We start from the raw sequence: 25,275 nt of genomic DNA on the forward strand, positions 1-25,275 counted from the left end.
GAATACAAAGCGCATGAGGGCTATCATTAATCCTCGGTGGCTCGAGCTTTGACGAGACGAGGCTATTCCCGTTCACGCCGCCAGACCTCTTTGTTGACAGTCGTCTTGGCAAGCCAGATCTGTTACTCAGTGGAGCCTTTTGCTCCAGCAGAATGGTTATCGTTTCGGTAGATTTTTCTACACAAGTTATATTACAAACACACTCAAAGATTTAACTCGCTCCACCATCGAAAGAGGTTGTGGACTGTTTCGACGTGGGCAAATAATCCTGCAATTCCCGCGTGTCATTTCTTGCATCCTTTGGCGTTTTCTGGAGTCCTTCACTCTTCCCTTACCCATGCCTGAAACCTGGAGGACTTACACACCATTATATCACTCTTGGTCAGCCATTGACCATGGCACTAGTCTAAAAGGTTCTCAAAGCCGTAGTCTCGACGTCGATGCTACGTTCTCGTGGGCAATATTGAGAGATCTATTTGATGAGCCACAAGCCAGCTCCAATTCTATCGCAAGCCGCGTCATGCCATATTTCTCAAGAGATACTCTCGTGAATGACCTGCGTCCTCTGAGACTCAGAGCCATCATCCGGAAAGAAGTCTGGCATTTGACCGATAAGCCCGACAACTTCTACGCAGAAATGCGGTCTCGCAATCGGAGAAACAATGGAGCTGATGTTTACCTGCAGAGGAATGAAACACGGCGAGGTGGCGCTCTTCATCCGACCATCCCATTTGAGACACCGCATGCCATTACACCTGTTCGAAGATGGCACCACAAGACACCATGAGGATTGGCATATTGAAACCAGGCAAGAGACTTACCACCAACCATTGAGACCTGGGGACTGGAGTCTCCAAAGTCTTGGTTTTAGGGGTAGCTGCGTATGGACCTCCTATCGTCATGGGACGAAATCTACCGCGAGACGCCCGTTGAGGAGGAAACAATGGTTTGGACTATTCATAGAACGCTCAGAAACATATCAACAAGGGTTCCAACGTCCACGTCAGACTTGTCGCACGTATTTGAAGAGTTCCATCCAATCCAAACAATCGTACGTTGTGTCTGTATCCATCTACGCTGTGGAGACCTCGGCTGCACAAAGTATAAAGCTGTTTTGCTCGGCAAACAGGGTTCTCAGGCGCCCAAAAATGGGTAGGAATGACTTCACAATCCATTCTGATGAGATATAATTATCTTTGTGGCCGATACACCCAAAGAGACTAGGTGTACTCCGGGTCTCTATGCAGGACACAACAAGCTGAAAACTCATTCATGCTTTCCCTCTTCCTTGATCCATTGTCAGTTCATTGTACCAAGGGTAATTGACGGAAGGTCCGACAGCATGCTCTCGCGTAAGTCCTCGCTTCAGGCTGTCAAGCCCTACCAAACCTTAATTGATACTAGGTTTCGCCTGTAACACGCGAGAAGCATTACATCGGGTTCGCAATGAACAAAACAGCTTGGCAACCACCTTTTGCGATGACTTCGCATGGGGGATTTGCTCTCTCGGTGTGCCTAGTCATATGATGTTTCTCGTTGACAGCTCTTGGCGAGCAGCTAAACTCGATTTAGGACGAGACATTTCATGCCGGATGCCAGTATGTAACCTTATAGATATAAGGTTTGGTATTGAAACTGGTAAGCCCATGGGCTGATCCTCGGGTAATTAACCAAATCCCTCAATATATCCATTCAGCCTCAGCCTCTTCCTTTAAAAGATACGTTTCCTTATCCGCAGGAATCATTGCTAGGGTGGACGTTAAGGCTATGGAACCCCACAAGGGAATTGAAAAAACAAGGAAACGCCTCGAGAAAATAGAGACCTTTCGCACTCCTGTGGGTACCTAAAGTGCCTGCCTGACCCTCTTGGCTTCCCTTGGCGATTTGCTTTACCAGCTCCACGCGAGCCGGAGTGAAGCCTTTAACTTTGGAATCTCGATTCTGAACTTGGGGTCGATTGAGAGACCTCGTTATGCCCTTAGGGTACCTTGCTCTTATGCAAATCGAGGATCTACAGTTGTCAATGGGCTTGCCGTTTAAACGGCATGTCTTTTCACTACTGTGGATCGTTTCAGCGATTTTCCGTGGCAATACAATTAGCCCTTTAGTAGAGCCCTGGCCACATACCCCTGAAGTGCCACACGCGCACCTCTCCGTGCTGTGCTACTTGATGCGAAGCGCCGATTGGCGAGAACCACAGGGGAACGAGCGCTCTAGGCATGCTGAAATTAATGAGCCTCGCTTGTTTAGCGACAATATGTAGTGACTGCTTCAGGGGTCTCCAGGCTGCGCGGCGAATCGCACTTAAAAGGGATACAAATTCGTCTCAAGTGAACCCTGGCGAAAGGTCTCGAATGTGATACTGTGCTACCTTGCTGAATTATCAGGCTACTTTACTAGCGACTAGAAAGCTAATTCTTGCCAGGTTTGCTAGGGTCGGTTACAACCGTTGCGGTAAATATAGTCTTTGTTTCTGAACAAGGACGATCGGGGTCGGTACAATGGCTTCGCATTTGTTCATCTTGGCGACCACATCGAGTGATAGCATCATGCCAAAAAAGACCATTAGAGAGCCGGACACCGAAATAATAAAAGTCCGCAACTGCGAGCTGAGTGACGTCGAATTCGGGTATAAGTAGAAGGTCGTCCATCGCAAAAGAGAAAATACTTCTTCACCAGCACAGTTCTTTTCTTTGCTTTCCTATCATTAACCTCATCTCGATCTTTTCTTTTACAACATCCTTCTCTTCTACTTGTCCTTTTCTTCAAGAAAACACTAGTTCAATATGTTCTCTAAGACTCTCATCACTGCTCTTACAGTTGGCCTAGTTGCCTTCAGCAACGCCAGTCCACTTGTGAAGGTAAGAATAATAGTCTTGACGTCTAGACTTCTACTAATAACCAATAGCGTGCTACTACAGTTTCTAGTGACACCGGCGATGCGTCTATCACACCTGCAATTACAACTGAGCCAGTATCGTGAGTGTGTACAGAATAATCGATGATTCCCTGACTAACATTATCATAGCTTCCCGGATGATGTTGGAGGAAAAGTCGATGCTGCTGGTGCCGTAGCAGATGTTGTTAACAAAGTCGTGCAACTTGTTCAAGGACTTGTCGACGATGATATTAAGGTAAGAATATTCGTTGAGCATAAAGTAAATATTTACTAATATGAGGATAGCGTCGTCAACGATTTACTCAGGAAACTGTCGCGTCCGTGATCAACCAGTTCCCAACAAAGAATGTTGTAATGAGCAACGTCGGTTACAGTATCTCCTGTACCCCAGATGTAGTTTCATCAACTAGCTATAAGGCTAAGGTTGGCTCCAACGTCAGGTATGATTTACACAGCTTCTCTAACGTGCTTTTGGGCATATACTCACCCGTGGTAGCTACGATGTCCTGGTCTTTGGTTCAGGCTGCACTTTCGAACTCCAGGGGGATGGAGGATTTGAGAACGTAGGCAGCTATAATTCCCGGATTTGCAACGCATTTACTGACAACTTTTAGTGGGCGTACATCCGACAGGCATCTTGCACAGGAACTGGCAAATCTTTCACCTGCTAAATTTATTTCTAGTCTCTAGCGGGGCTTGACATACATCACGCTGGAAGTGCAGGATAACAGATCACAGACAAGCTGGCATTGAAATGGGATGGAGTATGGAATTGTTAGGAATTTCTTTTCTTGTTTAACATAACGGTCGCTACAATCAGAAAAACATTTTGACTTGCGCTTGGAATCAAAACGATTGTGAGGAAGCAAAACTCTGGCTCATTATTGAACTGCCTAATGACATATCTCGCTACGCTGTTGTTACTGACGAAACATGTTCTAATGTGAGTTGTAGAAGCTGGTCCCAGTATCCAGTTTAGCCTACGTGGTTGGTAAAGGCAAGCCTGGCATCGTGTCAAAGAAACGCTCAATTCGATATGACAGTAATCGCTAACCTCTTTGTTTTCGGGGCTGAACACCTATTATGCATAGTCGACCCAGGCATCGGGAATTTCCTTCACATGGGTATAGGTCCAAATACACTTCATTGCCGCTCTGGATTGACCACGGATCTAAGCGCACTAAGTCAGAATCTGGATCTTGCAAACAGAAATTCTCAATGTTGAGAAATCTGCTTACCTGACTGAATTCGAGACGGACCAGCGTTCTGCCATTTCCCAGATACTGCTCCTCGCAATCTACCAGATCAAAAGTTAAATTGCACTCTAAGACACTTCTGATCTCATCCAACGAGATCTCCATCTTGGGGCCTTGGATCAACAGAGTCCTACTCTGTCGACACTCCTCAGCTGATGCAGGGCAGACTTTGTTCTTGTTCCACTTGAACATCAATGGATATCCATGTGCAGAAAGCATACCACGGACGCCGAATTGCATGAATTGAACAGCAGATTCTCTGTCGAAGAATGTGAAGTCTCCAGCAGCCATAGGAAACCTTGGTGGGAAAGGATCATGTCTGTTCAAGGCAGCAACCCTGATATGCTGAGCAACTGAGAGCATCTCCTGTTGTGATTCCCATGGAGAGAAGCCTTTGACATGAACAGAGCAATTAAGCGCTGATGGGCAACTGGCGTTTTGGACTGTACGATAATCAATCTCACCCTTGTATTTGGGGTTTAGGTTCAATTTGGGTTCGACCACGCTACGCAAGGTCTCTGAAGACGTGGCGGCATTGATTCCTTGGCGGCTGCGCGAAGGAATAAATGGAATAAGCGGCGCCACGGCGCTTGGAAGCTGGGGGTAAGTGACCATCTGCATCATGTTCACTCCATGGGTCGACTGTTCTGGAGTGAAGGATGATGAATGTTGCGGAAAGCTTGGACAGCTTGGCGTAAAGGTATCGGCGTGGGGAGAAAGAACCTGACCAAGCATGGTTGGCTTTAATTTTGATGTGTAGTCAGATTCAAGGAAATTCTGGTGGTCGTAAAGCCGGGCCATGTCGAGTTCATTGTGTGGATTCGCATCTTTGAAAGTGGTGGAGGCTGTGTTATCTTTGTTTTGGAAAGAAGGGGATGCAGTAATTTGAGAATAGCTGGATTATCTGTTACCATTCCTATGCATAGAACTTATCGCGGTAGCGGCAGTATCTGGGTTGATAAAGTTCCAAGCGCACTGCTCCAGGTCTGAGACGCTCAGATCTAGGAAAAATCCTCTGGGTAGATGTCCGAAAGAATGATCCCGTGGGTCAAATCCTTACCGGAAATCAGATCAGAATCTACAACTGGAAGAGATGGTGCTAACCTGGTCGGTTCTTCAATCTCTCCAAGAGTTCTCCTAATATGGAAGGACTTCGCGATACACCTGCTACACAGAAGTCAGCAGATGTAAGGCTTGAGACTGGATGGGATTCTTACCCTTGACTATCTTACCAAGGATGTCGGCATGGATGATTCTAAGATCCTTCACGGTCATGCGGAATGGTTGGTATGCAAATATAGCTATGATAATTGTTAACTTACTCAATATACTTTCGTGCCGGCTAAATCTTACTAAGTGTATTGCAGTCCTGGGGTGGAAATGCTTCAGCATAGTTCTTTTGTGATGCGGGTCTGATAACTTTGAAACTTATCAGCATCATGCCTAGATCAAAGTCACTAGCAACTGCTTACCATGCTTTTCCGGTGTTAAACCGCTCATCGTGCAGGGACTCGTCAACTGTTACTTTATGGTGTAGCACTACGATGGTTTTGTGATGTTGCGTGAAGGGTTGATTTCGTGCAACGGCACAAATCTATGCTAAGAGGTCACAAGCAAAGCTCAAACCAGGCTACGCTTTGAGAAGCTGAGTATCCAGAGGCTAGAAAGCCTTCGCAGAAGTAAAAGTTGGAGGGATCTAGGCCTCATTCAAGTCGCGAGTTGTGAGTTGCTGATTTTCGGAGGAAAGCGACGTTGGTCAGTCCCATGGATGAGGCAAAGGTTGGCTGTATATAAAGATCATCAAGATTAGCCAGAGTGTTGGTCAATATAAGGTTGTTCTGATGGTGTATGGAAGTCAGTGCGTGTCATGAGGTTGAAGAACTTCATTGTTTTGATTCGGACGAAATAGGTTGAGGTTGAGCGACGTTACTCACGTGAGCAGACTTGAAACCATCGATGTGGTGGACACCAGAACTCCAGAGTCGATGCCAGAGAACTCCCGGCGTGCAAAAATGAATACGTGTTACGATTTAATCTCTCTTTATACGTTACATGACTTGTTAGAAAAGCTTTGAGAACTTTCTTTGTAAGATTCAGTCATTACCAGGACCGCCACTTCAGTCTGTTTGGATGCTTGGCGGCGCGCGTCGACACCTCTACCGTGTTACCTGGTATAATATCTACCCGCACGAACTGCGAGCTCGAAATATGATCAAATGGATTCTTTCTTCACGAGGTGCTCTATTCTCCGTTTTAGACGCCCTCGCTAAGCGAGGTAGGTAATGTGTGGTGTTATTAATCCACGCTCACCCGTCGGCTGAGCGAAAGGTTCGATTTGCTCTTATCAAAGGGCATGATAGTTTAGTGAGCTTCGGTTATTCAACTAAGTAGCTCCCGAGTTAGATAAGATGGTAGCAAAGTACCCGACCCTGAATTTAGCACACCAGGCTTGGTCGCAAACAATGTAAACAAACATCGGCGCTAAGAAGAGCGAAGCGAAGGCACGTGATGTGTGCAAACGTCCCTTGGAGTTGTCTTGGCACGGAAGCCCCTCTTTATGACATTCAGATTAGCTTGCAGGACTACATGTAGGATGTTCCAGTTTGTATACTGGGTCTGGTAGCTGGTGGATCAGATGATTGAAAATGCTTTGAATGCGTACGCAGCATTCGGTCCGCAGATTGAGAGAATGAACAGTCTGTAACCTCCATTTGTTCCAGATGATTGTCGATTATCTGAATGATTGATGTGGCCTGAGACCATCTTAGAACCAGAACATGTTTCATATTGGTGCTGGTGTTGGTGTCTTTGGAAGAATTTGTTAATACTCGAACCCGGAGTACGACAAGCACGCGTCAAGAAATGAATCAAAGACTGCAGACCCGGAGGTTGGCCTTGATGCTTCGAAGTGTAGAACCCGCGTTTAGAAGTCAAAGCATTTGTTCAGAGTACCCTGGGGCTTCGCTGGCAGAACAATGCCGGAGAGGCCAACCTTGTGCGGAGAGGCCACCCTGGTTCCTAGCGCCAACTGAGGATTAGACACATGGGAGACAACTCGATGCAGGGAGGGTATGTTAGACGTCTCTTTTAAGCAACGTAGACACAAAACTCTAAATCTATATAGCCGCGTTATCAGGCTAAGACATCATCAAATCGCTAGTTAGGTGGGATGATATTATGACAGATGATTCCGGCTCCGGATTATCATTCCCATGGCTGGGAATTCAGAACAGTTTCACCACCAGATGTTCTTTGGAGTCAACAAACACTAAATTTGAAGGTGCAAAAGATTATGGCTATATTGAAAGAGTGAGAATCGATCTTTCGTGTGCTGCAGGTTGGCTGTAAACCATAGTCAGATATCGTACACAAAGTGAGTCTCCCCTCTAATTTTGCCTCGAGCCAAAACCTGCATATATCAAGGCAGAAAGCCATGTCCCAAGTGCGACTTGCTTGTAGATACCGGGGTTATATCAGCAATCGCAATGGTCAGGCGCCCATTCAACATCGGCCAGCTCCCCGCAGGTGATATCCTTCTGTATTACGTTTTTCACATATCTCGCTTGGCTGTCCACTCGACCGAACCCTAGTTCCACCACCACTTGTCCGTCGGGTAAATAGGACTGGAGCGCATGGCTGATTTGGTATGTGAAGTTTTGCATGTTTCCCAGAAACTTCAACCAGAAATCCAAAGTCATGAACGGAGCCTTACCCAGTATTCTAAGCACGCGGCTCTCTGGACTCCTGAATTCGATATGGCCATGCATATTCCACTTTCCTACGACGGATTTACCAAACTCATGCCTGCCGGCTGGTGTCTTCAGGTAGTCGAGTAGCTTCGCCGCCCCGACATGCTTCGTAAACACTAGCTTTGCCGCGCATCGTGGCTTGGTCAATGTCGGCAAGTTGATGTGTGCTGCATAAACCGCTCCAGTGCGGACCCTGCTTAACAGCCATTCCGTGTTTATCCCTGTCGGGAGGTTCTCCAACCATATGGCACAGTTGAGCTCGTCTCTGAGTCCTGGAATCTGTGTTGTAAAGTATCGTGTTCTTGTGTCACCGCGGTATCTTGTGTTGGTGTGGTGGGGCTGGATAAAAAGCGGCTTATTGTCTTCTGAAACGCTTGATCTGGTGGCCATTGCGGTAACACCATCGAGTGCGGAGCCTTGCACAGGTGGCTCAGCCAATGTTCGGCAGCTTGGTAATAATGCGCCTGATGGGGGTCTTCCGCCGGGGACAAACCTACTCCTGGTACTCTCAATTCTGGACCCTCTGTAAGTAACAGCAGGATCATTGGGGGACGTTTTCGTCAAGCTTGAAAATATGAGCTCCGGCTGTCTACAAGTTGGCCTTTAGTCTGTCAGTTTACAGTATTGCAAGGGTGCATCACACATACGAAACAACACGGTCGTACTGGGTATCTCTGCTCATTTCATAGTTCGGTCTAGCGTTCCAGCACTCTGCTAGACTCTTTTCCAGGCTGGAAATTGACATTGCTGATTCTTGTGTTTCATGGCTGCTTCTAGCAAAAGTGAGCGTGCTGGGAGACTCGACAACAGAGTTTGAGTCTGACATTCTGGTTGGACGTTGGGGTTTCCGGGCTCAAAATGGATAGGTCGAGGCTCAACACTGTACTATAATGAACCACCAATTGCTGATTTTGACGCGAGTCGCCTGGGTACTCATCCTGTGTGTCATAGACGGATGCGTCTCAATTTACGAGAAACGAGACGAATTCTTGGGTGTGATTCTGAGGAGGCTTGTGTCGTGCGGTTGCAACTTGCACGTTACTGTCAGAACGTACCAGCTCAGACTTCGTCGTTTCCAGATGCAGGGCCTTCACTTCTCGGTTTCAGACGAGCCGGTGACAAAATATCGAAGGTGATTGCGCCTCCTTTGGGAGGTCTTCTCTGAAGTTCAGATGAGAGACATACCGTGGGGTTCTGTTCGTTGGCTTTCGGGCACTGTATGCTAGGCTCAAGGCTCAAATCAAGTCCGTATAAACACGGACAAATTGATTTTGTAGTTGTTGAGAAGAAAGAAGAAGCATGAAGGTTGGAGAGGAGGGGTATTTGTAGTGAAGGAGTCGTGCAGCTAAGCAAGGCTGGAAGAGGAAGGGGCGCACTTATCGTCTCTCAATAAGATTCACTAAAAATTCGTAGCTTCAACCCTATCAATCAATTTTTGATTTTTTCACTTCTCACCAAAGACATCAATGCTTATCGAAGATGGTCCATACCTAGCTCTAGACGTTTTAATGTTGAGCTCATTCTGGACACAGTAGGCGATTTGGTCTCTCGGAAAACATTCTTCGATGGTCACCTTTGTTTTTACAGCTTAACCTAAATTCCACGGATCTTCAATATCCAGACGACTGGTTTCTGTGCAGTTCTGGTCTCTTAATCTACCACTAAGATGACTAGGACCATGCTAACATGCATGTTCACGAACGTACAAGCTGTTCAATTTGCACATCATTTAATTCAACCGGACCCGATTTCTTCTGCATGGCTCAATTGTGATCATACTCAGAAGTCACCATTTCCGGCGTACTCCAAAAATTTGTGGATCTTTATTATCCACATATCCATTCATATCTCGATATTCTTGTTGGTCACACAAATTGGACCAAGGTCTAGCGGACTATGTACTGCAGGAGCTAGCAGCGACTATCCGTCTTTCAACACTGCGAAATGTTTCCTTGGGTATTCGAGAATATGCCGAAAAAGCGGCATTGTGCAAAGATTTATATGTAGATCCGACCTAGTCCTACCTCACTTTCACTGTTAAGTGATGTCACTCCCATTGGAATCAAGAACACAGTGGCCAGAAAGTCTTTGATTTCTTGAATATTTGCAGTAAAAGTGGCGGGATACCTCCTGCTTACTGCTTGAACTTTAGTTGGTCTAATTTTTAGGCAATGAGACGCCCCTGTTTGTTAAATTCTCAAGCATACAGAGCCTAGTTGAAATTATCGTGATGGGAAGAAAAAGCTATGAAACATCGCACAGGTTTCTGCAGTGTAAGCATATTTTTTTCTTCATCAAGTACGGCCAATCAGTGCCCAAGATTTCAGCCCGAGAAATCAAAAAAATCCAGAACAACTCACAGTCTCCCTCCCAGAGGCATGATTTTGGTTTATCCGGAGACAAACCAAAAGATGCAATACAACACATCTGCTTTGAAAGGTTCTTCAGCCCTTCCAGCAGCTGCAATTCTCGCAAAGTATCAGCCTTCTGGCTGTCTGCCGTCTACCTATCGTGAACATGGTAGATTAGTAGAGAAATCGACCTTGCAATTTGACGCGGCGTGCTGTAAGATCGTCACACCGATCTGGGGCAAAGCTTTCAAACAATTCCAGCAAACTCGTTCTGATTTTTGATGGCGCCGCGCCCCGCGCCCATACATGCGTGAACAAACACATCGGCGCTCTATATTTACGGCGGAAGGGATACAAAGACTTGCTTGTGCCTGGCCATCCCGGCCGAACCAATGAGAATTGCAAAATCATCTTGCCTAGATCCTGACAAGGAAACTCCAACACTCTACCCCACGAGAAAAGGCAAACTTTTCAAAAGTATGCCAACCAATATGCCAGCGTCATGATTCCACTCGGGCCTTTAATCAGCGAAACTCGGGATTGATGAGGATCGTTTCGCAGATTACCAACACGGTTAAATCTTACCCGAGTTGTGTGATTCTTGAGCCAGATGCCCTCAATCCTGTCTGCCTTGGCTTGAACTTATCTGCAGCTTCGGGAGCCATAAATGCCAACTTTGCTACAGAGGCTCGGTGATCATCATTCAAGGATAACGTGCGGCAGCACTGTACAGCTCCATTTTCTATTTTGTCGAATATCTCGCTCACATGCAGAGAAGATGGGATGTTCCAGATCCACAGCGTACAGTCATGACTATCTGGAAGGAGCAGGTGGACCTGGCGTCGGCTGACTGGGAAGCTTGGATCACCTCGGTAGTTTTGCTTCGCTTTCAAACTGTGCTGGTGATATAATTTTATTATATTTAAGCCACGCTGTTCGAGAATCATGTTGGTTGTTCTGAGTTTTCGAGGAGCTAGAGGTTCAAAAATTTGTTCAGGAGGGGAATCGCTGTGGAGGTTGTCTTGCTGAGTTATGGCATGTAAAATCGTTGGCAGAGGGTACCAGCAGGTATGGATTTCTCTGGGACTGTTGCTTTCGAGTGGCAACTTTGTTTGCATCTGTGGTTGGACAGGCCGGTGTGGCTGACAGCCGTTTCTACTTGGCCAATACTGAAGAGTAAGAGTTGTAACGATAGATGATTGCAAGCCATTCCGAACACCAGGTTATTCCTTGTACTTGGCTTTGGCTAACCGCTCCAGCTTGTAGCCACTGGAATTTGGCACGATCGAATCGATGCTGCTAGATCTCACCCGGAAGTTCTAAATTTTAGACAAGGACAACATTCAAGCATATTTGAGAACCTCTCATTGAATATATGCGTCGGTCTACCTGCAAGTCAGATCCTTCACACGCCCACAACTTTGAGTCAACAACCTCCATAATCGAGTTCTTAAAGGGCAATATGAAGCCCACGTTGGCAAAAGACCGCTTTGATGAGCATGGCATTTTACGCTTTAGTAGTGATGGTAAGTAGTGTTCAAGTTTTCTATTACCATTGTGCATATTATGACACGAATTCATATTTATCTGATCCCCTCATCCAAGATCAGCCAGGCGATTCATGCCACTGTGCAACGTGTGCACCGGGCCACATTTTCGAGTCTTGTCCCATACAAAACTCAGAATCTAACCAAGTTTTAGGTCGAGCCCTGGAGCAAGTCATTCGAGAGCCAATCAAAAATGCAAATTGGCATTTGATTCGTCGACTAAAGATTGCAGAAATCATGGCTGGGGTCAAAGATATGGCAGAAGAATGGGAAAGAGCTTGGTGTACGTCTACATGCATTGCCTTGATCAAGTCTGTAGAATTCTAACATTTCTTAGTTATTCAGAAGGAGATGAAGTATCTTGACACTTTAGAAGAGTATAAAGCCTTGGTAATGTACATAAACGAGATCAGAAGCACTGGGAGTACGTCCTTCCAAACTTATGTGCCGACTGGAACTAATGCATTCCCAGAATGGTTTGGAACACGATTTCATTTCCCCAACCTCGTAATTAGCAATATGTCTCTGGAGTACGGCATTGTAACAGACAAGGCTCCAATACCTTTGAAGTGGCAAGATAGCCAAGAACGTGTCGAGGTAGTGGGCCCAAAGGTTGTATCAGTTGATCCACCATCGACCACCCCAACTACCACACTACATCGGGATCCAAAGATGGAACAAGCTAGATTGCCTTCTATAATTGGCATTCCAATCCCTTCAGAAGGCAAGGATAGCTTCTCGACACCTTCTCTTGAGGAGCCACACCCCAATGCTGCGCATAATTCAGAACGATTCCGACCTTCTTTCTCGTTACAGAACAACAAACCCCCAATCGATCCTACCATTGCTCAACTGGCCCTCGACAGTGGAGTTACTATCGAGCCAAACTATGAAGGGGAGCTCACTTTGGCAACCATCAGAGACAGGACCTGCCCCGCCTATCAAAATGCCTCAGTGTACATCACCAATGTAGACCCAGCATGGACCACGGCAGAAATTTTCGATTGTGTACATGAAGGTGGTATTTACAAGTACTCTCGACAAGGTCCCACTGAATTCTACGAATCTTGTGCAGTGACCCTCACTTTCAAGCACCGACGAGCCGCCGTCAACTTTTTACACCGGGCCAAAACCGTAGGCGTGTACATCAAGGGCCAGGGGGTGAAAGTTGTTCCAAGCAGACATCATTGCTGGGGTATTGAAGAACACAGAGAGAAGCAAACGAGGGTGTTGCAGATTGAGGGCCCTGAAGCATTGGTAGATGCTAATGAGATTGAGGCTGAGCTTCACAAGAATATCTCCTTCAGCTTGGTGAAAACTGAGCAGTGGGTCAACGAGGGCCGGAAATTCGTCAATTTTCATTTCGAAAATATCTTTGGTAAGGAAAATCATTTCCAAATCATTTCTAGATGATATTCAAAATGACTGGGAGACTAACAAGCAATACTTCCAGGGCAATCCCGTGCTGCAGTTGCCTTCCTAGCCAGAACGGAGAAGTATAAACACGTTCTCACATGGCGGTATGCTGAAGATCCATGTGCAATTGATCGAAACTAGTTTTCGACTCCGAACAACTGAAGTGTTGAACTTTTACTACACTCGAACTGTTCTTCGACTGGTGACATCGCAGCTCTTTATTGGGAATTTGGAAAGGGACATGTTACAATGATAGGCCGAAGGTTCTTGATTTTTGGCGGGATGGAAAGACGGAGATCTTTGGACTCTTTTTGTTTCTCCCTCTTGTAGACTTTCACATCGCTTTTCCAGAATTTAAATTATTCTTGGGGCTTTATTTTTGATCATGCGTTGGATCGCAAACACAAAATTGGGGTATCCTTTCGGATCGGCGCGCAGAAAATTGATGAAGATGAGATCACGAATGAGGAAACCAATCCGTCATGCAGGTAGTATAAGTGAGATATCTGCCTTCCCACTTGGGCATTTTGGTCAAATTGATGCTGTAGAAATGGACGGCATTGTTGAACCTCATGCTAAGAATTCGCTTTGAAACCAAAAAGAGGTGTTTTAGCCCACTGTGCCTTGGCAGGTAGACTTCACAAGCACACAGCAAAATGCATGATACAGAGTCATGAAGGCCATTATCTGGCTGTTTCAAGAATGAGTTGTTCCCCCCTCTGAGATGACAGGCTACAACCCGCGAAAGCCTTTCTGTACAGTGTACACCTTCTCTGTTCCATAATACGGATGCCCTGTCCATGTAGTACAAAAGAATATCCTGATTGTCCTTTCCTATGTCCTTCTGCCAGCAGAAATTTCGAGTCGCCGTGTTGTCATTTTGGCGCAGACCATGGTACCAAATAATTCGCGTCACAGATATCTCGACCAAAAGTCACTGAAACCCCATCTTTGCCCACCTTCTGATGGTCTAACTTGATTTTCTCTAGGCATGACTTTGCCATACCAGCACTAAGGAAACGAAACTCTATGTTCATCCGGCCGGCAAGTGCGCAAGGTCGATAATTCCAGCGATCGAGTACATGAAAGCACGTACAATTAAAGGATTTCTTCCAGTACTCATAGGTCATAACATCAGCAGGTCCTTCGATGATTAAGACCCTTGTCTCTGGCCCCACATGATCCAAAGCGCCATCTCGATTGTAGGCAACGTGGAGTCTTACCCTACCCATATAGACATGAAAAGGTCCCTTGGCTTGGTCGATCAGGCGGGCAGCGCTCTCAGCTTTAGCGAACACCAGTTTCGCTGCTTGTTGTTGAGACCGATGGGCTTGATACACATTCAAAGTCTGCACTGCACCGCAATGGATGTAGTCGAAGATTTCGGAAGGGGTGACTTCTAGCGGAATGTTCGTAATGAAGATGGCGCAGTTGAGTTCTTCCGGAAGAGGCTCCATTGTTGCCGACTTAAATTTGGATTTGATATTTCCCCGTACAGTGCGGAACTCAGGTGAGAGAAATCTTGCTGATGTGATATCAGCGTGCTGTTGAATTGTGTGTGATAGACGAGCTGGTCTGGCGTTTGGCTTTGGAGTGGAGACAAACTGATTCAGATCATCCATAATCGCGGATCGACGCCAGGACATACGAGATTTGGAATTCAAGAGAGTGGCGGTACTGCGAGGTTTAGAGTGAGGTGATGGCTTTAGGGAAGATTTTGAAGCCTCGTGTGAGGTCGAGTGGCGCCAGGATCCTTGATGGTCGTTACTCAAGGTACCGGGTAAGATTTTTCTTGATGAGGAGTTGAACAAGGGATGGTTCGAGTTCGCCGTGGACGACTCTGGTGACTGGAGAGACAGAGTAGGCGATTTGGTGGATGTTCTGTGCATCATGGACGAACCGACCGAGAAGGGGTTATAGGCCTCAGCCTCAACCACGGAACTCGATCTCGTGATTTGAAATGCAAGCTGCTCCTTTCCGTGGAGGATCATAGTTGTGAGAGGTGGACCAAACTGCTCTACAGATAGGGGTACGGGGAGCAACGCATGTTTCCAAGAAGTCAGAGGTGGCAACTGTGCCCGAGTTATGTGCGTTTGAAGGGTGTCGGAGCAACCAAGGGCTTCCAAGGGGCTACTCAGTAATTGATGGCCACCAACGCCTTGTGATGGAGTATGGACAACTGTTCCGGACTGCAAAATGGGAGAGTAGAGCGAGTTGGTGATCCTGAGGCTGGAAAAATTAGATTCAAGGCAGGTTTTCTCTCCTATCTTGAGGTCAGCTTGGCTCATTATCCATTTGGTACGCGCTAGATACCGATGTGTGAGGGGCTTTTATCAGAGTCCGCGGCATCAAGCACTCGCTGTTGGGATTCCAGGCCGGTGCGCTTTTGCCGCTCTCCCAAGGGAATTCTCTTCATGGTGCAGAGAGCAATTTGCAAAAGATGCTTCTTGATCCAAGCAATGCATGCCAGGTCCAGATGTCCTGTTTCTGAGCAGCTTTCTAACAGTTCTTTTGACGAAACAAAACAAGATCGAATGACCAGTCGCAATTTTGTCGTCAGGAAGATAAAGCAAAAAGCGTTTCAGAAATTCGTAGAACTAACCTGGACTAGCTGTAAAAAAGACAAAGAATGACATGGCTGTAGTATATGGTGAATTCGAGGTGCATACTTGTGTGAAAGCTGAAGACTTCGCTTAGACTGGGGAAGTAATACTCATGCTCGGAGGGTGCCAAATGCTTGATGACCAATATGCTTCATTGCAGATTGAAGTGCTGTTCGATGTGTTATCGTGGCCGACCCAACAGCGCCTTCATGTCAACATATGAAGCGAAAATTGTCGTAAATATTGTTTACGTCCAAGCGCAAGTGCCGCCGTTGATCCTCTAAGCTGCGCGCTATCTACCATAATAAGCATTGAATATAACAACTTTAAGTCGCGAAGCTACTCGTCTCACAATGAGGAGCATCTTTCGTCCTCCTCGCGGTCATGTTCTGCATGGACAGACAAATTTCGGTATCGACTCAACCGAGGGTTTTCTGTATGCAGAGTTTCGAAGTCTTCATTCGGCGTCATATATGAAGACCGCCATTATAATCATCGTTACCATCCTATGCCATCAGTCCTCAGGCTCATCCTTAATAACAACCTCTCTCTCAACCCCATCCTCATCCACCCTCCCAACAACGACATCATCCCTCTTACTCCCACCTTGCCTCGCCTCCCTAATGTCAATAGTCCTACCCTTAGGTAGAACCGGATGTGCCAAAATCACGGTTTCAATCCCAGCCGGACTCAAATTCTCAGGACCCATGGGCAAGGCGTCAAGATCAATCTCCATGTTCAACAGACTCTTTAGGATGACCTCACTACCCGCTTTACTCATCACCTCATTGGCATGCTTGCACTGTTCGCTCGTTACGCACTCTTGGCAGCCCTCGTAGCAATGACAAGATTCTACTCTGCGAACAGCCTGTATAAGCAGCAGATCGACAAATTCGAATGCCTTGGTACTGATTCCCGAGCCGCCAGCTCCCCCTTTGGCATCGTAGAATGTCAGTCGGGCAGGCCGTTTACGCGAGGTTTCTTTTTGTGCAAATTCTTTTTGGGGAACTTTGCACTCGGTTCGTACGTCGCCGGGCATACTGACGACGAAGTTGGGCATGAGACTGAGGATGGCATGTTCGGCAGCATGAATGGCACCTGCGACATTCAAGCGTCTCTCGACTAAGATTTCTAGAGCCTGCTTGGGCACGTCAAGCCACATGCCTTTGCTGAAGATAATGACGGGTGGGTTGTCAACTTGCACGGCATCGAGAATTCGTCTTCGCTTATCAATTTTGAAGAAGCCAAAAACTGTCTGCTGGACCTTGATCGTGCCGTAGAAAGCTCGTGACAGTGATTTAGGTATACGTCGAATTGCTTCTGTTTCTATGGGGTCAATATCTGTGAAGTCCCGCTGCTGTGTAGTCCAGTCTACTTTGACCAACTCGACCCTGGCGATCTTGCGCTCCGGATTGAACTCCTTTACGAGGTAGGTGTTCCCTTGGTGAAGAAATATACCACCATCGTACAAAGTAAAGAAGGCTCTAGAGGCCTCGAGTTCTTCTAGAACAACATTTTTGCCATGGGTGATGTCAACGATTGCAAAGTGCTCCTCCTCCGTATCACGAATTGAAACGAACTTAGATGGGTAGGGGCGAAATCTATCGTGACAATGGTAAAAGCCCAGCTCGTCCTTGATCATTCGTTCCTCTGCTAACTCTGGCAGCATCTTCCCGAAATATGCAGAATCTTCTTCTGGGCGTATAGGCATTTCGTAGGCTGCACACTGAAGATGTCCCTCCAATACTAGAAGATTCTGTAAATCGACCTGCAACTCGCAATTTGGCTTCGTAAAAATCTCATCGGGATTCTGCATATAGTATTGATCTGTTGGGAAGCAATCTCCAAGAAGAACAGACAAAGAGTCTTTGTTTCGACGACCAGCACGACCGCTTTGCTGACGCAGATTTGATATCGAGTAAGGAAAGCCGACGGTAATGACGGCATCCAATGATCCGATGTCGACTCCTAGCTCGAGCGCCGTGGTGGCAACGATGCCCATGAGCTTTCCCTCGAACATCTCACTCTCGATTTGTCGTCTATCTTGTGGCGTATAGCCACCTCGATATCCCATTACTCGAGCCATACATTCAGACCGCTCCAGATTGGCAAGCTCTTGTTTCACGGCTCCCACAAGAGCCTCGCAACCTTTTCGTATTCTACAAAACGCAATCACTCTTACACCTCGGAGAATCAATTGACAGAACAGTCTTGCTGCTTCGCCCATCGTATCCCCTCGGCCACTTGCTGGGTCACCAGGGTCTTTGTACGGTGTATTCCAACATAGGAACTCTTTTCTTCCTGAAGGCGAGCCATCAAAGTCGGTCATTCGCACATCTTCGATGCCGAAGATGGTCTTGAAATGCTCGAGAGGATTTGCCACTGTAGCAGAACATGAAATAAATTTGATATGACGGTTCCCCACCGCAGCACATATCCTCCTCAGCCGTCGCATGATGAGCGCAACATGGGAGCCGAATAGTCCATTGTAGACATGGATCTCGTCAACTACGACGTACTTGAGGTTCTTAAGGAAAGTCCGCCACTTCTCTTCCTGAGGAAGAATGGTGATGTGAAGCATGTCTGGATTCGTGAAGATGATTCTGCCCTCATCCCGAATCAAGTTCCGATCAGCCATTGGGGTGTCTCCATCGAACGTCTCCACAATAGTCTGTTCGAGTCCAGTCATGAATCGCATCATCTCCTTAAGACTTCTCCGCTGATCCTGAGCTAGAGCTTTGGTAGGAAATATGTACATAGCTCTCGTGTTGTGATCTTGCTCGAGTTCGTGAAGGACAGGAAGTTGGTAGATCAGAGATTTCCCCGAGCTTGTAGAAGTAGAAACGATGACATGGTGTCCATCATGGAGATTGTTGATAGCTTCAGCTTGATGAGCATAGAGCTGGGTTATATTCTTGGTGTTATACAATGCATTGACAATATCTTGACTGAGAAGGAAATTCAAGTCACCGTAAATAGCTTCTTGCGGATCAAAGACTCGATGACCGTCTGGCACAATCTGTTGGGTGTACCACTCGCTCTCTTTCAGCTCCTTGATGATCTCGGCAATCATTTTCCGCTCTTTGGGGATCGTCTTTGGTAAGGTACTGATATCCGGCTTCGGCGTAGTACCGCGAGAGTAACTAGGCGCTGGAATATATGCTTCGGCCTCAGACTTCAGCGTCTCATTTGGGTCTGTACTTTCAGCCTGGCAGCGGTTCAGAAAGGCATTGATTGCACTCGTGAACTTGCTATTCCGCTTTTCGATCAGAGTAGTCATCTGCTTCTGACTAAAGACAGGCATCTTGAGGTCTTCATCTCGCAGCTTCCTGGTCGCTTTTGTGGCCTCTCCTGTCTTTTTGTCCTTGACTTGACGTTTCAGGTCCCCATCTACAAACTCAAAGAACAGGACCTCTTTTCCATCTCCAGTAGCACATTCGCCATATCCTAGCCCCTCATCGCCCGTAATGCCTCCAACGGATGCATCTGGAGCTGGACCAGCCGTATGCCATGTCTTCGCTCTACCACCCTTGAAAGTATCATCTCTCTCGGATCCTCTGACATCGACCTGCAGCATTGCTTCATCCACATACGCAAAATTCATCCCACCAGGACGCAATGCAACAATTCTTGCCACATCCTCAATCTTCAATTCTCGCTTTATATGTCCCTCGACAGTAGCTTTGATGTTATCGAAAGTTGTAGCAAGGTGTTTGCGCGTAGAGCAGAATGTGAAGACGAGGTTGAGTGCTCGATGAGTCTTCTCGAGCAATTGAAATGATGTAGGCCATGGTACGGCACTGGTGACGGCGTTGGACATAGAGGAGGCATTCCGAGATAGTTTGGGAGGCTCCTTTGTTTTTGGAATTCGCCGTGGCTTTGCACCACCATCGTGGGTCTTCGTGGCAACGGTAGAAGTGCTGGATGGGGCTTCAGAACTAGCTCCAGCTTGGGTTGAGCCTTCGCCTTCGTCATTCTCTTTCCGCTTGCGCTTCTTGACTATCTTGTTAGATACAGTAGCTGCCTTTAGGCCTGCCATGGCTGGTGGTATCGTTGGGAGTACAGCATGTTCAAGTTGAAAGACTCTTCCCAAAGCGAAGCATCATGACGAGTCGATTAGGTCGGTAAGACGCGACAGGAACGCGATCAACTTTGACGGGCTCGCACGTGATTCGGGAAAATCGAAAGTTTACCTACTATGTACAATTTGGATGACGACGCACGTTCAAAGGTCATAGAAACCTTGGTATTAATCTCCAGAGAATTTCAGAATTGTTTCTTTCGGATGCGCTGTCCGTATCTCAGCTATAATATATCCGCTAGTATTGAACGGATCTGCCCCTTCCTACCACGCTTATGCTGCCGTTCCTTGGTATGCCAAACTCCTCAAAAAAGACGTCCAATAATAGCAGATCTTCCTTCCAGCCGTCTCCCAAAGAAAGTGTTCACATGGCGTTGTATCTCTATGACAAAAGAAATTGTGTTCCAGAGCTGAGAGAGTGTAAGGCGATGCGAATATCAACCTTACTTGATACGTATGGTCTCATAGTTCCCGCTGAATAGAATCTATCTCCGCGTGAAAGAGCCTTGCATTAGCTTCAGACATCTATAGATGATTAGCAATGGAATTTAATCTCCTCGAAGAACGCTTGCCTTGAGGATCATGCTGACAGGCTTCGGTTCTTTATCGCCTTCAATTGCCGTGAACATGATCTGGGCTGTGCTCGTTCCTGGCTTGTCCGTGAATGACGTGCCTCGAAGAATAACAGTGTTTAGAATGACTCGATGTGTGTTTTCCTGACGCATAATTAAGCGTGGAATTCGAGGTCCTTCCGACTTGTTTTCTTCGTCTTCATCGTCGAGGGCTGAGGGGTCAAACGACCCGGGGATAGCTACTCCATTATCGTCGAAACTGGCACAAGAACACGGCACATTGATCTTGAGTGTCCCAACACCTCTTTCTTTCCATCCAATCTCCTTCGATTCCATGGCGAAGATCTTAGCCCGCAATTGAAGTAGTGTAGCCTCGCCAGCCTCGCCATCGTCTATGTGAACTATACAACTGTCAGCTGTAGTTGGGGTCATTTATATGTCAGTGTCAAGTACGATGCTTACCTTTTGCAGGCTTGGTCTTTTTCTTCTCTTCAGTAACGGCAATTCCCGCGTCTTCATTCTCAGAAGCTGCCTCTCCATCACTGCCTTCTTCGTCACTATCAGCATCATCGTCACTTTCTGGCGCACCGAATGCCTTTGCTGGTTTCGCTGGTGCTGGTACGTTCTCCTTTCCTGGAGCAGCAAAACTCGAGAGCTTCGGTCCTGCACCACCTGCAAATCCGTTCCCGAGCTTGGAGCCAAAGACACTGCCACTCGCAAGCCCGCCAAATCCAGACGTGGCTCCACCTCGGAAGCCAAATCCTGTCGTAGACTTATCACCAGACGCAAGCCCTCCAAATCCACTTGTAGTAGGTGCTGTTAAAGCGGGTGATTTCGCACTTGCTAGTGCGCCGAAACCAGACGTAGCAGGTGGAGCTGTGCCACTGAAGATGCTGGGTTTCGTGGCGCCCAGGCTGCCAAATGGAGAGCTGGAAGCCGCTGCAAGAGATGCAAAGCCAGAACTGGCAAATGCAGTAGTGGAGGTTTTTGGCTTATCGGAAGCGGTGTTGATAGAGGTTTCTTTCGAGGGTGACTTTGGTGCCTCGTCGCTAGTCTTTGATGCATTTGTTTCCGCCTGTAAGATAAAATTAGGGCGAGACTTCTCATTGCTTGAATAGTTCAACCTCACCTTTGTCTCCTTGGGTTTCTCTGCTGATTTTGGAAGCTCCTCTGACGTGTCTCGGGGGCGTTTCTTTTCTGGCTCCGACCTCGTCGTCCGACTCCCATTAATTGCGCTACCATCAGCTGAGGAAGCTGGCTCGTCAACATTATCCTCCCCAATATTCTTTGTGTCCTCGTCCTCGTCCTGGTCTCGACCTCTCTTCTTCTTGGGTGATGATATTCGTTCCCTCATTTCTTCATCCTGCGCCTCGCTCGACTCCAGATCTGGTGTTCCTGGCTTCGGTGTCCCTCCCATAACCTTATCCTCTGCTGCAGGCTCTACTGCGGGTTCTTGGACTCGAGGCTTCGTCGCAGTATTGTCGGAGATTGTGGTATGCTTCAACTCCTCGCTGGCAGCCATGGTTGCAGGGTCGTCCTTGTGTGCATCGCCGTGCTCGTGCCGCTCATCTTCAGCCAGAGTCATTGTTCGCGCTGGCAAGTCGTGATTGGATTCCATGATATCAGCGGTGCCGTTGCTGTTGACAAAGTCTTTGTTCTCAGAGCTCTTGTGGGGCAGGCCGTCTGCAGCAGAATTTGACGACCAGAAGGGGCGAATGATTGTGGTGCTCCGGGATCTTCATCCAAAAGATTTATGTTGTGTGCAGGGTAAGGGTAAGTACGGTAAGTATTGGATTTGTTTGTTTCGTTGCGATGCCCCTCCTGTGGTGGGCACGATCACGAGTGAGGAACAAGGCACGGCACAGGATGGGCTTTGGGGAAACGCGCAGAAAGGGCACCGGAGAGCGAGGAAGGGTTTTGCCGAGCTTTGCTTGTTGTCGAGGCCGCTTGCGCTAGTCATCCAGATACAAAAGTAAGATTACCAAGGTCGTCCGGAGACAACAACGTCCACGACGGTGACAATGAAAAACAACTCTCCTTCCAAGAAGCTGACGCAATTATGTATTCTCAATTTAAATCTTTCTCTATTATGCACAACGATCTTCTTCATACAATCCAGTCTTCAATACAACTCCATATCTTGCAACAATAGCCATCACTTCCCTATCGTGTTCACTTCAAACCTCTTCGTTATGTTGTCCTGAGCTGGCAGAGAAGCTGTCTTCGCTCTTTGGGCCCCATCACAATAGTCTTGAAGTTACTGAGTCTTGCTAAGCACTCGTCAACTACTGGAGCGATTCGTATCCAAAAGTCACTTTCTCGGAAGAGGGTTGAACGGGGTCTGGCTTCTGGGTGCTTGCAATATGTTTGGCGGATGATTCAATGCTGTTCTGCAGCCAACGGTCCCTCTATCGTGTCTCTACTCATGGTTGTCTTTGAGCTGTGTCTGCCCGAAGACGTATTTGCCATGTACGTTGCCCAAGTGGATGCGAGCGCTGATACTGCTGCACGATCGAGTTTTGCCAGTCAAGATAACCGGGGGGCTCAATGAGGCAAAGCGGAGTGCGATATGAGTATGAGAGATGAGATAACGTTTGTACGTAGAATGTCTAGCGTTTATCTTCTAACATTGGCCGCTCGAAGGTCTAAAATATACCATCATCACGATCTACCCTAAGACAAACCGTTCCACTTCCATCAAACGACAGATTTCTCAGCAACGAGCTCCTCGATATTGTTCACGATAATCTCAATGGGATCGAATGTCGCCATTTCAGCTTCCATCTCTTTCGCCCTCTTCTTGTACTTCGGGTTTGAGGTTACCTCATCCACGGCATTCAGAATCGCCTCATGAGTTGGCGTGGGAGTCTTCAAGTTGAACCCCATACCAGACCACTCAGCCCTAGCAGACACCTCTGGCTTGTCCTCACCTGCACCTGCAGTGATGATCGGTGTGCCATTGCTAATGGCGTGTTGGAACCCTCCATATCCACCATTCGTGACGAATGCTGCGCAATGCGGTAGGATTTCATCGAAGGGGATGAAGTCGATTACGCGAGTGTTCGCGGGAACCGAGATCTCTGCTGAAAGTGAAGCTCCCTTCTTTCCGAGTGCTACAATGAGTAGCGTATTTGGACGATCTTTGAGAGCCTCGATTGTTGGGATAATGAGCTCGTCGTAATTCAACGCTAAAGTCCCTTGACAAACAAAGATGATGTCCTTCTTCTCTATGTTGTCCACTACCTCGCTCCACCAAGAGGGAGGGTCTTTCATTGGATCTCTTGAGCCTTTTGGCAGTCCACCACCAAAACGAATGCTATCTGGCGCATCACTACGGAGATACTCAGCGGACGGGATGCACATCTGAATGAAGCGATCATGCACAAGGTAGCTCGCATCGAAGGGGTTTGTGTCGTCCATATCAGCCCCAACCTCAGCCATCATGTCTTTCCAGCACTTCAACACATCAAGGAAGAACATATCCCACGTTTGTTTCTGCATAGCAACATTCCTCTCACGGCCTTCCGGTGACGAGTCCGGAGGAAGCCCTGGACCGAAAGGCGGCAGATCGATACTGGACAGAAGCATGGGAACGATACCAATACCTATACTGGCTGTAGGCTTGATACCAGGCGCACCTCGCGTGATAGGAACACCGCCTTGGAAAACACTCTCCGCAATCTGCACGATCGATCTCCCAGGGTTCGCTTCCGACACCTTCTTGATCGCCCTTTGCATAGCAACGTGTTGTGAAGGAATGACCTTCAGGAATACGTGCTCCATATCATAAGCAAGCTGTACTGGGCCTTGAGGTAGTGCAAATCGCTCTGAGAAGCGACTTTCGAAGTCCCCTTCGTAGAAATCGCCGTAGCCTTCAATGGAGACATAGTCACATCCGATTTCTTCGAGGGCAGGTCGGAAATGCGTTGCGGACACGAATGTCACTTCGTAGCCGCGGGCGACGAGAAGTTTGGCGATTGAGCGGATGGGCATAATGTGTCCGTAAATAGGTGTACAACCTATCACTAGAAGGGGTTTGGTTGATGCCATGGTGGAGTATCCAGACTTTATGTCAAGTGAATGAAGGCAATGAAAGATGGCAGAGAGACGAAGCAAAAGGCTTTCAAGTGATAGACAGAATAAAGTGCTGGAATAAAAGTATTGAGAAATCGAGGGGCTACCTTCCACTTTATAATATAAACCCTTGCTCCATAATAATTCAGCCCAACAGATCAGATCCAAGAATATGCTTACTTCGAGATAGCGTTCGTTCGACACATGTCAGCCTGGGTGGACCCTTCCAACGCAATGCCAGCCTGAACAGCGTTAATCTCAACTTCACGGTCAGAATGTTGTTTTAGGCTACACACTAGTCAAAACAAGCTTCTAATCTGTTCCTAAACTGACGACTTAGGGATGACATTGAGTCCCATCACCAATAGAAACCTAAGAAATCCATCTCGCCAGCTGCGGCGTAGTACCATCATGAGTCCTGCAGCAGTAGAATGATCCAATGACTAAACCCCAGTCGTGTTCAATGGAGTTGACGAGTTGACCTGTCGGCTGGGACCAATAGACTGCTGACAGACGAGCCAGCCTGTCATGGACCATTTGAAGTCTTGGAGACCCCAGTGCTGCATGTTTCTGATATTCAACGGGGATTCGCCCTACGCGAGGGACGGCAGCCGACAACAAAGATGACAGAGGATACAACATTCAGATATTTCTAGCGATCTATTTGACATACATGGGCAATGTCCTGTTCTCAAGCTCAATGGTATCATGCAAATTTGTAAATACG

The 25,275-nt window shown here is 47.3% G+C and overlaps 10 protein-coding genes across 10 annotated transcripts; 3 read left to right on the plus strand and 7 right to left on the minus strand.

Annotated features, from left to right (window-relative positions):
• Positions 1-337: 337 nt before the first annotated feature.
• ONS95_001006 (uncharacterized protein) lies at positions 338-787 on the plus strand (the record flags this gene model as incomplete). Its single annotated transcript, XM_058494185.1, has 1 exon — positions 338-787. One exon carries the CDS (start codon positions 338-340, stop codon positions 785-787), a length of 450 nt encoding a protein of 149 aa, XP_058364388.1.
• A 1,876-nt stretch (positions 788-2,663) lies between these two features.
• ONS95_001007 (uncharacterized protein) lies at positions 2,664-3,766 on the plus strand. Its single transcript, XM_058494186.1, has 6 exons — positions 2,664-2,861; positions 2,909-2,979; positions 3,029-3,134; positions 3,185-3,339; positions 3,396-3,462; positions 3,514-3,766. The coding sequence occupies exons 1-6, from the start codon at positions 2,787-2,789 to the stop codon at positions 3,568-3,570; spliced, it is 531 nt and encodes a 176-aa protein (XP_058364389.1). The 5' UTR covers positions 2,664-2,786; the 3' UTR covers positions 3,571-3,766.
• Positions 3,767-3,980: 214 nt separating this feature from the next.
• ONS95_001008 (uncharacterized protein) lies at positions 3,981-4,890 on the minus strand (the record flags this gene model as incomplete). Its single annotated transcript, XM_058494187.1, has 2 exons — positions 3,981-4,070; positions 4,138-4,890. The coding sequence occupies 2 exons, from the start codon at positions 4,888-4,890 to the stop codon at positions 3,981-3,983; spliced, it is 843 nt and encodes a 280-aa protein (XP_058364390.1).
• A 364-nt stretch (positions 4,891-5,254) lies between these two features.
• Positions 5,255-5,655, minus strand: ONS95_001009 (uncharacterized protein; the record flags this gene model as incomplete). The annotated part of the gene is made up of 4 exons (XM_058494188.1): positions 5,255-5,319; positions 5,373-5,456; positions 5,509-5,574; positions 5,628-5,655. 4 exons carry the CDS (start codon positions 5,653-5,655, stop codon positions 5,255-5,257), a joined length of 243 nt encoding a protein of 80 aa, XP_058364391.1.
• A 1,973-nt stretch (positions 5,656-7,628) lies between these two features.
• On the minus strand, positions 7,629-8,730 carry ONS95_001010 (uncharacterized protein; the record flags this gene model as incomplete). The annotated part of the gene is made up of 2 exons (XM_058494189.1): positions 7,629-8,505; positions 8,552-8,730. The coding sequence occupies 2 exons, from the start codon at positions 8,728-8,730 to the stop codon at positions 7,629-7,631; spliced, it is 1,056 nt and encodes a 351-aa protein (XP_058364392.1).
• Positions 8,731-10,708: 1,978 nt separating this feature from the next.
• ONS95_001011 (uncharacterized protein) lies at positions 10,709-13,716 on the plus strand. Its single transcript, XM_058494190.1, has 5 exons — positions 10,709-11,781; positions 11,957-12,085; positions 12,140-12,226; positions 12,275-13,180; positions 13,256-13,716. The coding sequence occupies exons 1-5, from the start codon at positions 11,631-11,633 to the stop codon at positions 13,357-13,359; spliced, it is 1,377 nt and encodes a 458-aa protein (XP_058364393.1). The 5' UTR covers positions 10,709-11,630; the 3' UTR covers positions 13,360-13,716.
• A 377-nt stretch (positions 13,717-14,093) lies between these two features.
• ONS95_001012 (uncharacterized protein) lies at positions 14,094-15,634 on the minus strand (the record flags this gene model as incomplete). The annotated part of the gene is made up of 2 exons (XM_058494191.1): positions 14,094-15,481; positions 15,532-15,634. 2 exons carry the CDS (start codon positions 15,632-15,634, stop codon positions 14,094-14,096), a joined length of 1,491 nt encoding a protein of 496 aa, XP_058364394.1.
• A 701-nt stretch (positions 15,635-16,335) lies between these two features.
• On the minus strand, positions 16,336-19,860 carry ONS95_001013 (uncharacterized protein; the record flags this gene model as incomplete). Its single annotated transcript, XM_058494192.1, has 1 exon — positions 16,336-19,860. One exon carries the CDS (start codon positions 19,858-19,860, stop codon positions 16,336-16,338), a length of 3,525 nt encoding a protein of 1,174 aa, XP_058364395.1.
• Positions 19,861-20,010: 150 nt separating this feature from the next.
• On the minus strand, positions 20,011-22,453 carry ONS95_001014 (uncharacterized protein). The gene is made up of 4 exons (XM_058494193.1): positions 21,604-22,453; positions 20,937-21,549; positions 20,475-20,875; positions 20,011-20,427 (listed from the first exon to the last, which is right to left on the minus strand). Exons 1-4 carry the CDS (start codon positions 22,090-22,092, stop codon positions 20,365-20,367), a joined length of 1,566 nt encoding a protein of 521 aa, XP_058364396.1. The 5' UTR covers positions 22,093-22,453; the 3' UTR covers positions 20,011-20,364.
• A 718-nt stretch (positions 22,454-23,171) lies between these two features.
• Positions 23,172-24,524, minus strand: ONS95_001015 (uncharacterized protein; the record flags this gene model as incomplete). Its single annotated transcript, XM_058494194.1, has 1 exon — positions 23,172-24,524. One exon carries the CDS (start codon positions 24,522-24,524, stop codon positions 23,172-23,174), a length of 1,353 nt encoding a protein of 450 aa, XP_058364397.1.
• Positions 24,525-25,275: the final 751 nt, after the last annotated feature.

The sequence above is a fragment of the Cadophora gregata genome (genome assembly GCF_030347475.1).
Source record: "Cadophora gregata isolate MNR1 chromosome Unknown scaffold_1, whole genome shotgun sequence".
In the NCBI taxonomy this organism is placed as follows: domain Eukaryota; kingdom Fungi; phylum Ascomycota; class Leotiomycetes; order Helotiales; family Ploettnerulaceae; genus Cadophora; species Cadophora gregata.

Coding starts and splice junctions, on each gene's coding strand:
- ONS95_001007 (XM_058494186.1), top strand. CDS start 2,787: ATGTTCTCTAAGACTCTCATCACTGCTCTTACAGTTGGCCTAGTTGCC. Junction 3,340..3,395: donor AAGGTTGGCTCCAACGTCAG/GTATGATTTACA, acceptor CACCCGTGGTAG/CTACGATGTCCTGGTCTTTG. Junction 3,463..3,513: donor GGGATGGAGGATTTGAGAAC/GTAGGCAGCTAT, acceptor GACAACTTTTAG/TGGGCGTACATCCGACAGGC.
- ONS95_001011 (XM_058494190.1), top strand. CDS start 11,631: ATGCGTCGGTCTACCTGCAAGTCAGATCCTTCACACGCCCACAACTTT. Junction 11,782..11,956: donor TTTACGCTTTAGTAGTGATG/GTAAGTAGTGTT, acceptor ACCAAGTTTTAG/GTCGAGCCCTGGAGCAAGTC. Junction 12,227..12,274: donor CGAGATCAGAAGCACTGGGA/GTACGTCCTTCC, acceptor ATGCATTCCCAG/AATGGTTTGGAACACGATTT.
- ONS95_001014 (XM_058494193.1), bottom strand. CDS start 22,092: ATGGAATCCAATCACGACTTGCCAGCGCGAACAATGACTCTGGCTGAA. Junction 21,550..21,603: donor AGAAACCCAAGGAGACAAAG/GTGAGGTTGAAC, acceptor TTTATCTTACAG/GCGGAAACAAATGCATCAAA. Junction 20,428..20,474: donor CTGTCAGCATGATCCTCAAG/GCAAGCGTTCTT, acceptor AATCATCTATAG/ATGTCTGAAGCTAATGCAAG.